General features: G+C 34.5%; 2 protein-coding genes across 8 annotated transcripts in view; one reads left to right on the top strand and one right to left on the bottom strand.

Annotated features, from left to right (window-relative positions):
* Positions 1 to 15432, bottom strand: part of LOC129458442 (E3 ubiquitin-protein ligase TRIM58) — a 130582-nt gene that overhangs the window by 54316 nt on the left and 60834 nt on the right. The window lies entirely within an intron of this gene.
* Positions 8714 to 9657, top strand: OR1C1 (olfactory receptor family 1 subfamily C member 1). Its single transcript, XM_055234300.1, is given in 2 exon segments — positions 8714 to 8987; positions 8990 to 9657. Coding segments are annotated over 2 exon segments (942 nt in total).

The raw sequence follows: 15432 nt of genomic DNA, 5'->3' as shown, positions 1-15432 counted from the left end.
TACTGCTCGGGTGATGAGTGCACCAAAATCTCACAAATTACTACTAAAGAGCTTACTCTCATAACCAAATAACACCTGTTCCCCAAAAACCTATAGAAATAATTTTTTTTAAAAAAAAAGATACAGAACAGATCAGGTGCTGTGGCTCACACCTGTAATCCCAGCACTTTGGGAGGCCAGGGCAGGCAGATCCCTTGAGGTCAGGAGTTCGACACCAGCCTGGCCAACATAGTGAAACCCCATCTCTGCTAAAATTACAAAAATTAGCCGGGCGTGGTGTAGTCTCAGCTACTCGGTGGCTGAGGCAGGAGAATCGCTTGAACCCAGGAGGCAGAGGTTGCAGTGAGCCGAAGTCAGACCACTCCACTCCAGCCTGGGCAATGGAGCAAGACACTGTCTCAAAAAACAAAACAAATAAACAAAAAACACACACAAAAAAAAACAGAACATTTCCATCGCCAAAGGATCCCTCATGTAGCCCATTTTTAACTACACCTCCTTACCTCCCACTTCTCTTCCATCTTCCATTCCCTACCCCTGCAACAACTAACCTGTACTTTATTTCTATAATTGTCATTTTAAGAATGTTATGCAAATATTTAATAGAATCATATGACATGTAAAAAAAAAGAAAGCATTGAAACATTATTTACAGAGTAACTGACGGAGTTAGAATTTGAATAAAATGCAAACTAACTTCATGGATTATGCAGTTTGCCCTCATATTCCCTGAAGACTTATTGAAATTGTTTCTATTCTATAAGGATTAAATTCTAGTATGCATTTTGGGAAACTTGATAAAATGAAATGATCTCTCTTATTTAGAAATCTAGCACTATGATTGAAAAAAAGTATAAGGAATGCAAAAATATCATCCATGATGTATAAAATGTGGTGCATGTTGTGGGGGAAAATGTGGACAAACAACAAAGTAAATAAATACCTTCATGTCTGCATGTGTTTGCGATTGAGTAATAAAATTGACACAAAGATTTTTTAAAAACACAGCAAAGGAGGTGTGTAATGATAGACAGCAATAGATGTTTTAAAGGCAGAAAATACACAGGGTTTAGGAAATCTGTCAGGAGGAGACAGAAAATTGATTTATGGTGAAAAGAAATGTATGCTTACCTAATTTCTACCTAACCCTTTTAGAAAGGAAAACAAGCAAACTAGGTTTGACTGTACTTAATACTTTTTAAATTTTTCTTAACCAGGCCTAAGAGGTGGGTAACTTATATGTGAACTTCTGGAGTAACATAAGGTAATATCAACTTTTCACATAAGCTTGCCTAATTCAAAACATTTTCTTGAAAGATCAGTGAAACAGCATAGAGAGTCCAGAAAGAGGCTGATAGATTTATGATCAAATTGTTGTCAAGAAAGACATCAAAGCTATTGGAAAATCTCTTCAAAATATTATGTTGGAAAAACTGTATATCCATATTGGAAAAAAAACTATTAACTACTACCTCATACTGTACACAACATTTAATTTGAGAGAAATCAGAGTTGAGCATAAAATGTAAAATTCTAAGGTTTTAGAAGAAAGCAGTGGGGTATGCAAAAACTTCTTTTGCAGACACAGAAAGCACTAATCTTAACCAAAACGATAAAATTGACAGGATATTAAATATATATGCATATCAATAGACGTATTGAAGAAAACAAAAAGGCAAGCCACTGTGGGAAAATATTAACACACGTGTATTTAATCATGGATTTGTGTTCTAAATGTATATTGAACTCCTGCAATACAATAGTAATGACAAAGAATTAAGTTAAAAGATGAAAAAAACAGACTTGAAAGACACTTAACACAACATAATATACAAATGTCCAATAAGCAATGAAATAAAGCTTAATATCATCTGTAATCAGGGAAATCCAAACTAAAACCATGATAAGCTACCACTATCCTTAGAATATCTAAAATTTTAAAAGTTCAACAGCATCAAATGTCACCAAGGATGTATAGTACCTCCACATTTCTCTTCTGTTGCTGGTAAAAATGTAAAATCCAACAACTTTGGAAAACTATTTGATTGTTTCTTAAAAAGTTAAATGTACTTCTACTCCATGACCAGCAATTTCAATTGTATATATATACCAAAAAGAAATGAAAATATATGTCCACAGGAAGCTATGCATGAGAATTTTCAAAAATCTTTATTAACAACCAGCAAAATCTAAAAACTGCTCTGGTGTCAAGTGTTCTGAGAATGGATAAACTGTAAGATATCCATAAAAAGGGATATCAATCATCAACAAAAAAGGAACAAACTACTGAATCTCAAAGCCCCATGATGAATCACATACACACAATTTAAAAACCTCAATGAAAGGGAACAGACACAAAAATCAGCATACTATATTACTCTAAATGTAAGAATTCCTAGAATAACTAAAACTAACCCATAGAGGTAGAAATCAGATCTGTGATTGCTTTCAAAGGAGAAGCCTGAGTTTCAAGGGGCCAAGATAACTTTCTGGGGTGGTGGAAAAGTCCTGTGATTTGACAGGGGTGTGGGCTACACAAGTTAAGCGAATGCATTTGTTAAAACCAATTAAACTGTACATTTGAGATCCATACATTTTATTGTATTTAATTGATACCGCAACAAAACGATAATATATAATACAATATTTTTAATAAGCAAAAAATGAGAGATTGTGTAGAATTGATCTTCATGCAATCTTAACTTGAAAATGTAAAAATGCTACAATTATTTGTCCACAACCTGGACTTTGAAAGGGCAGGAACTGTAAAATATTTCATTTGTGGACGGAATCAGACCTGATATATTCATAAGTTTAAGTATTTCCAAAGCATATTCAGAAATGACTTCTTTGATTAATATTTATTTAGTACCTACTGTACTCCAGATACTGACCTGATCTTTGGGAAAACAATAGCAATTGAGAAGAGTTACCTCGTGCAGACATTCAAATGCTGATAAATTTCACTAAATGTTTTTTAGGCATGGTAGATTACTGAAATGTTATATCTTGAAACATTTAATCCACAAGGTCAAAAAATTATATTAAGCACCATCTAAGTAATTTTATAATAACTTAACTGAGAATAATTATACTTACATAAACATAATTAAGATGATTTTATCAAGACTCCAAATGCTTTCCTGCATTTCTACATTTTCAGAAGTAGACTCATTCAAAGGCTGAATTAACAATGAGGTGGTTCATATCTACGTTCAAGGTTGACAACAAGAAAAAAGCCAGAGTTTAGAAGATAATCAGTGTAATTAATGGGAAGAAATAACACAATTTGAGGAGATTCAGAAATACATTTACAAAGAAGGGATAGCAAAAGGTGGTCTTCTCATGGAATGATCCTGAGACCCACTTAGAGTGTGGATCTCTGACTGTGAATACATGGAAGAATGAAGCTTGGCCAGCTGCATCCCCTCCAGACTGGAGAGAAGAATGAGCTGCTTTGAAAGCATTGATGGAATCTTCACATCATTTCTACTGAACTTCATTTCTAAGATGCATTAACCCACTTTATAAATTCAAGACATATTAAAACCCCTGACATCTGCAAATTCAGAAGAACTGGCAACGTGAGGAGAAATAGAAACTATTTTTCTCTTATGAAGGAAGACCTGGTGCAGAAAAGATTGTCCTATTGAAGTCAGATTTTGTCTGTGATCCTGAGATTTGATCATTCCTCACAGAGCAGGCTTAGATCCTGAAACTCTGAGCCATCAGAGCTCAACATTTTCCTTCTTTTGGTGATCTGATAACCCAGAAGATTCTATGGTCCTCTCAACTTTCCCAAATTCCACATTTATATCAATGAGACATGACGATCCTTTTGTAAAAATTCAAAGTCAATTCCTGTTTTAGTAAATTTGTTTTGCTCCATGCAATTTATCCAAGATGGATACTTTTCCATTTATTTGTGTCTTCTTCAGTTTCTTTAATCAATGTTTTTTAGTTTTCAGTGTACAGATCTTTTACTCCCTTAGTTAAATTTTTTGCTAAGGCTTTTTAATGTTATCATAAATGGGATTGTTTTTCTTAATTTTGTTGACAGCTAGGTCATTATTATTATTATTATTATTTTATTTTTATTTATTTATTTTGAGATGGAGTCTTGCTTTGTCACCTAGGTTGGAGTGCAGTGGTGCAATCTCGGCTCACTGCAACCTCTGCCTCCTGAGTTCAAGTGATTCTCCTGCCTCAGCCTCCTGAGTAGCTGGGATTACAGGTGTGTGCCACCATAACTGACTAATTTTTGTATTTTTAGTAGAGATGGGGTTTCACCATATTGGTCAGGCTGGTCTTGAACTCCTGACCTCATGATCTGCCCACCTCGGCCTCCCAAAGTGCTGGGATTACAGGTGTGAGCTGCCGCTCCCAGCCAGGTCATTATTTATGTATAAAAATACTACTGATATTTGTTTGTTGATTTTGTATTGTATAACTTTACTGAATTTGTCTATTATTACGGTATAAATTTTATATAGTATATGTGTGCTATTCCAACATCCTTACTGCAGTGCCTGTGGACAGGTCATGGATACCCCAGGCATTCCCCAACCATAAACAGTTTTTAATTGTGATTCCTTATCACCAGACCCACCACACATCATCTAGTTCAGTCCCCCCTCTGACCTTTGCCATTACACACACACACACACACACACACACGTCTATTGGATAGAAATTAGTCAAAAGTGGAGTTTTGCTTGGATGTCAAATTGTTAACATGAAGCTTACCATTCACCCCATCTCTTCATAGGCACGAGTTAAGGTAAATCAAATTTTGTTTGGCAGTGACGCAAATATATTTTGTCTTCTTGAATGTAACCAACTATTACGCGGGTGTTTTTATAAAGTTTAACAAGTACAAATAGAGCATGCAGATGTAGATCTATATTTCACCATGTTGGGCAGGATGGTCTGGATCTCCTGACCTTGTAATCTGCCCACCTTGGCCTCCCAAGTGCTGGGATTACAGGCATAAGCCACCGCACCCAGGTGCTTCGTAACTTCTCTAAGTGTTTTTTCTTTCTCTCTAAAAGGAAAATTAGTTGTCTCAAAGCTGTTTTAGGTATTACCTGAGAGGATGCATGAAAAGTCACTACATAGTGCACCACACATGGTAATTAACAGATCATCCATGTTTTGCTCCTTCCCATGTTTCAAATTCTAAAGTGTTTTCAGTAGCTCATGGATCTTCTGCAAGAATCTAATGCTTAATACTTATGTTCTAAAAGAATTTACAAAAGCTGTTAAGTTATCCACATTGTATGAACTCTGAGACATACATTATCACTAAACATAAATGTAAATGAATCTCCTTTCAATTGAATATAGAGGTCTTCCCCATATTAGAAAAAAATGTACAGATGTGTTTGTAAATATATATGTACACTTATACACACAAACACAAATTATATATGTATATAATATACAATGTATACCTAGCATTATATATATGTGTGTGTCTATACACACACACATATATATACACACACACATACATATAGCATACATTAAGGTTATTTGAATGTTTGTCATTGTAGTCTGTTCTTATATTTACCTAAATACATTAAACCAAAAACTGTGTGTTTAATAAAATATTGATTTCAATAAAGAAGAATAAATGAATCTTTGGATTCATATAAATGGGACTGTGTTTCATATGTTTTGAATATTGGTTGGGTTAGCTATAGTCTTCTGACTAAGTTATATAGCCCTGTGGAGTAACATGTAGCTATGGTATGATTTAAAACTATTTATCTATGTATATATCTGCAATCTCCCACACACATAATCTTTATCCAATGTACAGTGAAAAATCTCATTTCCAAACACATTCTCTTTTGGTTTTTATTTTTATTGGCACATATTTGATTATCCCAGCCACTAATTCCTTAGATGACCAGAAGCTTCAGGATAACCTACGGGTCTATGCACAATTCTAGGTTTTTATATAAATATTATAGTTTTTATAGCAACTAAATGAGATAAGTAATATTTGTATTTTTATAGATGAAAAAACTAAAGCATACAAAATATAATGCCTTGTGCAAGGTCAAGCAACTATTAATTTACAAATTAAGATTTGAACCAAAATGTGTCTTACTCCAAAAGTGGTTGTTTACATCACTGTATCTCTCTTTAGCACTAGGGAGACATAATAAGCTGTAAGTTTTATGGAGATGGAATAGATAGGTTTGTAAAATTGTGGCTTCGGTTTTCCATCTTTTTGTATCATTCATTCACCCAAGCACCCCGTAAAGAAAACAAGAATGTATCTTGGAAACTTCATGAGCTTTCATGCTTTCTTCCTGCATACAATATTTCCCCATGTGTTTGCCTTCTCTTCAAAATAAGAGAAAAACCAATTCATAAACTAAATAAAAGTCATTAGAAGCTAAATTTAGAACTTCATGAAGCCTCTTGGGTGCTGAGCTCAAGGGATAAAATTGTGCCATGTTAAAGGCCTGCCCCTTTGTATTGTCAAAATAAATAAAATCTAACCAAACAGTCCCCCTTGTGAGAAACCGTTATTCTCTGTCAAAAGAAACACACTTTTCTATATCTCATTCTTCTCTTTTTCACTCTTGACTATAAATCTGAATCAATGCATAGGTCCATCTATGTTTTTGTGATTGGATATTCAGGAAAGGGAAAAATCACAGGTGGCAAAGGTCTCAGAAAAGGGTATGTATTCATACATTTTTTTCTTTGTTTTAGTGAAGACATACCTAATGTATAATCCTTTGAGTTGTAATGCATGGAAGTTTTTTGATGAAGCTGTTAAACGTTTCAATGGTGGACTAACTTTTTCCAAATACTAGTTGAGAAAATTCTGAAATTAAGATGATGTGCTGCAAATGAGAATATAGAATTTAAAAATACCTTCCAAAATTCATATATTCATTGTATAATCAAATGATTTATCCAGAATTTTTCATTCATTTATTGTTTCCACAAGCATTCTTTTGCACCAACTCTGTGCAAACTACGTGCATATATGTGTTATATCCTAAGGATTCAATATAATAAATCACAATTCGTTCCTTAAAATTTCACTAACTACAATGAAGTAGACCAAGAAAAAGGGGAATTGTTATGCTTGTCATGAAAGGAATATTGTATAGTGAGTATGCGATTAATAAAAATTATGTAACTGACAGTGCCTACAGGGGAAGGAAATGTCTTTGAAAGAGTGCTTCTCCCTCAAACGCATGCAAATACATGCATAGTTTCTTTTCCGTACAGATTTTATCCTGACATGCTTCAAGTTGGGCAAAAGGGGTGCATGGAACTTAATTAAAGTTGACAGGAATCAGAGGAAGATGAATGTAATAATTAGTGTTAGTGAGGTTCCTGATTAAGTTGGAATTCAAAACATTGTAATAGAAACAAATATACTGCATTGTGTTCTCTAGGGTTAACCAACTGTCTTAGCATAAAACTACAACATGTATATTATATAGTGCTACATTATGTTATTTTCATTAGGATTCTTGTCATAAAAATCAATAAAATAGAAGTCCTAGATAACTCTTGGAATATTGTGAGAAAATAATGATATTTGGACTAAAAATCCCAAATCTCTTCCCACTTCTACAACATGCCCTTTACTTGATAGCCATATGGCTTAAATAACATAAACTGAAATAATATAGGTTTGAAAAGACCAGAAAGGCCTCAGATGTCAAAGAGAATGTTTGGGAAAGTATCACAAATTTTGCTTCAGTCAGAAAAAAACTTTGGTCCTAAATTGTGCACAGCACCTGGATCATAGAATTTGCTCAATAAATGTTTGCTGAAGGAAAATATGGATTACATGAATGATGTATGTTTGCTTGCTTATTATTATGAAACAATTTGTATAATTTGATAATTTTTATAATTAAAAAGAAGGTATAAATTGGATTGACACAGAAGTGAGAATTTGGAGAGTACAGTGAGGGATGTCAAGATGCAAGACACTCTATGAAAAATGTTGATAGGTATGGGAGAATACTGGCACCTTCTTGAGAACACAGTACACCCAAGATGCTATAAGGAAGGGTCCGGAAAGCACAGGCCACAAGCACTGGGCTCTCGATAACTTACTACACAAGTCAGAGACTCCACCAAATGACCATCGGAGAACAAAACAGCAATGTCAACCCAAGGAACAGAGGTGAGCTTGCGGTTATCAGTGACGAAATACGTTAAAAGAAAAGAAAGCTAACATGAGGATATCTTCCATCACAAGTATAAGCATCAGATTGGGAGGAAAATTATTTATTAAAGGTAAATATTTCTACTGGGTAAGAGTAAATAGCTTGACTACTAAAAAATAACAAATAACCTTACATATAAAGTCAATATGAACTACATGATTACTGTAGACAAGGCAGAATAACCCAATTAAAATGGTTATTATTCACATAATTTGCATTTTCTTTTGAGGGAAGAAATCAATCTTGAAAGAAGTTGATACTGACATGTCCAGCATGTCTATGTGACTATGAAGACAGAATATCATAAACACAAGATGTAATTGGCAAGCATTCAAGCAAGCACGAGTTTGGATGGCACTTATCTGCACACACACACACACACACACAGACACACACACACACACACACATATACACTCTCTGTCTCTTTCTCATAAGAGACTTTACACTGCTGGCTTTTACAATTTAATAATTTCTTTTTCTAGATTTTTTGGGAACATGGAAAAAAGAAATCTAACAGTCATCAGGGAATTTGTCCTTCTGGGACTCCCTAGCTCAGCAGAGCAGCAGCACCTCCTGTCTGTGCTCTTTCTCTCTATGTATTTAGCCACCACCTTGGGGAACATGCTCATCATTGCGACCGTTGGCTTTGACTCTCGCCTCCATTCCCCTATGTATTTCTTCCTTAGTAATTTGGCCTTTGTTGACATTTGTTTTACGTCGACTACTGTCCCCCGAATGGTGGTGAATATCTTGACTGGCACCAAAACTATCTCTTTGCAGGCTGCCTCACTCAGCTCTTCTTCTTCATTTCTTTTGTGAATATGGACAGCCTCCTTCTGTGTGTGATGGCGTATGATAGATATGTGGCAATTTGCCACCCCTTACATTACACTGCCACAATGAACCTGTGCCTTTGTGTCCAGCTAGTGGCTGGACTGTGGCTTGTTACTTACCTCCACAGCCTCCTGCATACTGTCCTAATAGCACAGCTGTCCTTCTCTGCCTCCAATATCATCCATCATTTCTTCTGTGATCTCAACCCTCTCCTGCAGCTCTCTTGCTCTGATGTCTCCTTCAACGTAATGATCATTTTTGTAGTAGCAGGTCTATTGGCTATCACACCCCTTGTTTGTATCCTCATATCTTATGGACTTATCTTCTCCACTGTTCTGAAGATCACCTCTATTCAGGGGAAGCAGAGAGCTGTTTCCACCTGCAGCTGCCACCTATCAGTAGTGGTGTTGTTTTATGGCACAGCCATCGCCGTCTACTTCAGCCCTTCATCCACCCATACGCCTGAGAGTGACACTCTGTCAACCGTCATGTATTCAGTGGTAGCCCCGATGCTGAATCCTTTCATCTACACCCTAAGGAACAGGGAAATGAAGAGAGGACTTCAGAAAATGCTTTTCAAGTGCACAGTCTTTCAGCAGCAATAATGACCTCAGTGACTGAATTAAATAATACTAATGTGGTGATAAGAAAGTGTGACTAGATGCTCACAATAACAGTGAGAAGAGAAACCAACTGCTATCAAATGTCTCCCTTATGCTGGAAATCGTGTTAAGCACTTCATATGAATTATCACATTAAATCCTCTGAGTAAGTATATAAAAACTACACAGCATTCTTTATACAGAAAGTGAAACTTAGGGAAGTTAAATAGTCTGCATACAACCCATAGCTGATAAATAGTTTCTGACTGCAGTACAAATATACCTTAGCGATGAGAATCTCTGTGATATAGTTCCCAAATGCTACATATTAAGATAAATTTTCCTAAACTTCTTGTCTGTGAGTTCAGATTTAGAATTAAAGGGGCATAAATTCTAATGTTAATTTGACAATGTGGTAGAACACATTTTAAATAGTAGGTCTTCTTAAAAATAACTAAAATAATTTATTCAAGTTTTAAAGTATGTATGCTTTCCTCCAATCCCCTCTCACTTCAAATACAGTCAATGATTTTATTCTATTGACTCACGTCTTTGTCATGTGTGTCCCTAATTGATCTCAGGCATGGAGGAACTCAGAATCTCCCAGCCATCTTTATAGGGCAGAGCTAGCTGATCTCCCCCAACAACTAGGAGTGCTTTGGGTATACAACATCTTTAGAGAAGAGATCAGGTTCTCAGTTGCATTTTTCATATGGGGAATACATTAACTTCTTTCAGAACAAAGCCTCATGTCCAGTCCCTTGGGTTTTATTTTATCTTGCTTTCCTAACAAAAAATTAACATACCATATGAAAAAATAATTATATTTGAGGTCATTCAATTAAAAAGACTCCATTTAAGATATTAACCATCCAATCAAATCTGTTGTTTATTCAACCTATTCAGGTTCCTTTCTACAATTTTACATCTGAGAATGAACTAAGATCATTTCTGCCTGTCCTTTTCTAGAATTAAAATGTCTGCTCCTAGACCTCTGTAATTTCTTGAATGAATACATGTATAATATTTAAAACCTTATAAACACACACATGCACCCTTTCTCAAGGAAGACCAAATACATACATACATAAGAAAATTTAAATCCATTCAGGGAAAAAAAGTTTCTTCAAAAAACCAACAATGTTGATATATATATTTTAGCTCTTCTAACATGTATACCTAATTTATAATACCAAATAGGGTAAAAAAATTACCTATTATGTGCTATGCTTATTACATAGGTGATGAAATAGTATGTATACCAAACTCCTGTGACATGCAATTTACCTGCACAAATCTGCACATGTACCCCTGAATCTAAAATAACAGTTTAAAAATGTAGATTCTCAGAATATAAATAAATAAAAGCATTGGTGAAGTTAATTGTAACTTCAGTTTTACCCAATAAAAATGGGTAAAACGTGTCTGTAGTTAAAAGATTATGTCACAAAAGTGAATTCAATCCTTCACTAGAGCGTAGGTGTAGAAAACGGTTTAAGATTACAAGTTTCGGTGCAGGACACTGCTAGGGTTTAGAGACCATCCATGTTAGGCTTTCAAATATCCCCCAGGCCAGTCTCAGGTTGGGCAGCCTACTACCCCATGACATCCAATATTATATTGACATACTGATTTCATTTCTCTTGGATGTATACCCAATAGTGATTGCTGGATCATACAGTAGTTCTATTTTTAATTTTTTGAGTAAACTTCATACTGTTTTCCATAAGGGCTATACAAATCTACATTCCCACCAATAGTGAAGAAAGATTCCTTTTTCTCCATATCCTCATCAAACTTTTTTATCTTTTGACTTTTTTAACAGCCATTCAGACAAGTGTGAGGTGAATCTCACTGTGGTTTTAATTGGCATTTCCCTTATGAATAATGATTTTGAGCATTTTTCATATCTGTTGGCAATTTGAATGTCTTCTTGTGAGAAATGTCTATTCAAGTACTTTGCTCTTTTTAAAAATTGGGTTATTTGGTAGTTGTTTGCTACTGAGTTATTTGAACTCCTTATATACTTTGAATATTAACTCCTTATCAGATATATGGTTTGCAAATATTTTCTCCCATTTTGTAGGTCATCTCTTCATTCTGTTGGTTGTTACCTTTGCTGTACAAGACTTTTAGTTTAATTTACTAGCACTTGTTAATTTTAGTTTTTGTCAATTGTGGGAGTCATATCTAAAAGATTATTGTGCATACCAATGTCATGGAGCTTTTCCCCTGTGCTTTCTTCTATTAGTTTTATGGTTTCTGGTCTTCTGTTTATGTGTTTAATATATTTTGAGTTGATTTTTGTATATGGTGTGAGATAAGGGTCCAATTGCATTCATCTTCATATGGATATTCAGTTGTTCCAAAACCACTTATTGAAGAGATGGTCCATTCCACATTGTGTGTCCTTGGCACCTTTGTCAAAGATCAATTGATCATGAATGTATCAATTTATTTCTATGTGTCTATTCTTATGCCAGTACCATGCCATTTTTGATTACTGTATCTTTTTCTTGCATTTTAAAATTTAATTGGCATAAAATAATAGTACATACTTATGGAGTACACAGTGATGTTTTGATAAATATAATGTACAGGTATCAGATCAAGGTAATTGACATATCCATCATCTCAAACATTTATTACTTGTTTATGTTGAGAACATTAAATATTATCCTTCCAGGTATTTGAAACTATATATTATTAAATATAGATATACATATGAGTTTCTCATAATAAAATTTGAGTTTCAAATCAGAATTTGAATTTTGGAAACTTGTGTTATTCACATGAGCTTGATGTTTTCTCAATAACTATAGATCTTTCTGATGAGATTAGTAGTGTTGTTAATAAAGGTAATTGACTTTAGCATTGTAAAATGAAGTATATTAAGAAGGTCTGCATCATTCTGTGAGCCAATATTTGCTAGATGACCAATACACGATGTTACAAAATCATGCAATAGTAAGTGATCCATTAAGAATGCTAATGGTTTCAGATTGCAAATTGCAACTGTTTTGTAAGAGATCAATTTGTATAGTATGAACTATTCTAATGTGCAATGAAGGTGCTCCTTTAACCTTTTCTAATTGTGCATTTGTATTACATATTTCAACTAAAACAATTACAACAGAATAAATGAATTATATCTGAGATTCACTGCATTCTGTCAAGCCAGACATTACAGAAATTTGCAAAGTTGTACAACAATGCTTCTCATGTCACGAATTTGTTATTTTTATAAATTATTTTTAATAAAAATATGTTATGGCATTAATTTAATGCCATAACAATGTTTTTATTTTATTTTATTACTAAAATAAATATATAAATATATATTCATTAAAATATAGGAATGATTTTATTTTATTTTATTACTAAAATAAATATATAAATATATATTCATTAAAATATAGGAAATATAGGAAATAGGAATAAACTTAACCGAGGAGGTGAAGGATCTCTACAAGGAACACTACTAAACTCTGATAAAAGAAATTGAAGAGGACACACACAAATGGAAAGATTATTTAAATTCATTTCATGTTCATTTGTTAAGATTGCCATACTACCCAAGGTAATCTACAGATTCAATGCAATCTCTAGCAAAATACCAATGACATTCTTCACAGAAATAGAAAGAAAAATCTTAAAATTTGCATAGAATCACAAAAGGCCCAAATAGCTCATGCAATCCTGGGCAAAAATAACAAAGCTGGAGGCATGATACTACCAAACTTCAAAATATAGAACAACAGATACAAGAGCCTACTTGAGGGTAGGGGAAGGAACATGAGAATCAAAAAACTACCTGTTGAGTACTATGCCTATTACCTGAGTAGCAAAATAATCTATACACCGAATCCCTGTGACATGCAATTTACCTTTATAACAAATCTACACATGTACTCCTGAACCTAAAAGTTAAAAACAATATAAATATAAAACTATGGTAACCAAACAGCATGGTACTGGAATAAAAATAGAAACATAGACAAATGAAACAGAATACAAAACTCATAAATTCATTCATGTATCTACAGTCAACTGGTTTTTGACAAAGGCACCAAGAGCACTCACTGGGGAAAGGCCAGTCTCTTCAGTAAACAGTGCTGGGAAAACTGAATATCCATATGCAGGTGAATGAAACTAGATCCCCACCTCTTGCCCTATACAAAATTCAAAATGGATTAAAGACTTAAATATAAGACCGGAAACAATAAAACTACTAAAAGAAAAAAACAGGCAAAATACTTCAAGAGTTGGTCTGTGAAATCACTTTATGAATAAGATCTCAAAAGCACAGGCAACAAAAGCAAAAATAAACAAATGGGATCATATCAAACTAAAAAAGCTTATGCAAAACAAGGAAACAGAGTGAAAAGACAACCTACAGAAAAAGAGAAAACATTTACAAGCCATTTATCTGAAAGATAATTAATATCCAGAGTATACAAGGAATGCAATCACCTCGAATAGCAAAATAACAAACAATCTTATTAAAAATGGTCAGATGTATCTGTATTATATTTTTTAGATCAGGTAGCATGATGCCTGAAGCTTTGGCAGCTTTGTTTTCATTTTTTTGTTGTTTGTTTTCTTCTTTTATTATTTATTTATTTATTTTTTGCTCAAGATTGCTTTGGCTATTTGCAGTCTTTTGTGGTTCCATACAAGTTCTTTTTTTTTATTATTATTATACTTTAGGTTTTAGGGTACATGTGCACAATGTGCAGGTTTGTTACATATGTATCCATGTGCCATGTTGATTTCCTGCACCCATTAACTCATCATTTAGCGTTAGGTATATCTCCTAATGCTGTCCCTCCCCCCTCCCCCAACCCCACACAGTCCCGGGAGTGTGATGTTCCCCTTCCTGTGTCCATGAGTTCTCATTGTTCAATTCCCACCTATGAGTGAGAACATGCGGTGTTTGGTTTTTTGTCCTTGCGATAGTTTACTGAGAATGACGTTTTCCAGTTTCATCCATGTCCCTACAAAGGACATGAACTCATCATTTTTTATGGCTGCATAGTATTCCACGGTGTATATGTGCCACATTTTCTTAATCCAGTCTATCGTTGTTGGACATTTGGGTTGGTTCCAACTCTTTGCTATTGTGAATAGTGCCGCAATAAACATACGTGTGCATGTGTCTTTATAGCAGCATGATTTATAGTCCTTTGGGTATATACCCAGTAATGGGATGGCTAGGTCAAATGGTATTTCTAGTTCTAGATCCCTGAGGAATCGCCACACTGACTTCCACAATGGTTGAACTAGTTTACAGTCCCACCAACAGTGTCAAAGTGTTCCTATTTCTCCACATCCTCTCCAGCACCTGTTGTTTCCTGACTTTTTAATGATGGCCATTCTAACTGGTGTGAGATGGTATCTCACTGTGGTTTTGATTTGCATTTCTCTGATGGCCAGTGATGATGAGCATTTCTTCATGTGTTTTTTGGCTGCATAAATGTCTTCTTTTGAGAAGTGTCTGTTCATGTCCTTTGCCCACTTTTTGATGAGGTTGTTTGTTTTTTTCTTGTAAATATGTTTGAGTTCATTGTAGATTCTGGATATTAGCCCTTTGTCAGATGAGTAGGTTGCAAAAATTTTCTCCCATTCTGTAGGTTGCCTGTTCACTCTTATGGTAGTTTCTTTTGCTGTGCAGAAGCTCTTTAGTTTAATGAGATCCCATTTATCAATTTTGGCTTTTGTTGCCATTGCTTTTGGTGTTTTAGACATAAAGTCCTTGCCCACACCTATGTCCTGAAT

This window comes from Symphalangus syndactylus, chromosome 19 (assembly GCF_028878055.3).
Source record: "Symphalangus syndactylus isolate Jambi chromosome 19, NHGRI_mSymSyn1-v2.1_pri, whole genome shotgun sequence".
Classification (NCBI taxonomy): Eukaryota; Metazoa; Chordata; class Mammalia; order Primates; family Hylobatidae; genus Symphalangus; species Symphalangus syndactylus.
This window is presented reverse-complemented; position numbering and strand designations above follow the sequence as displayed.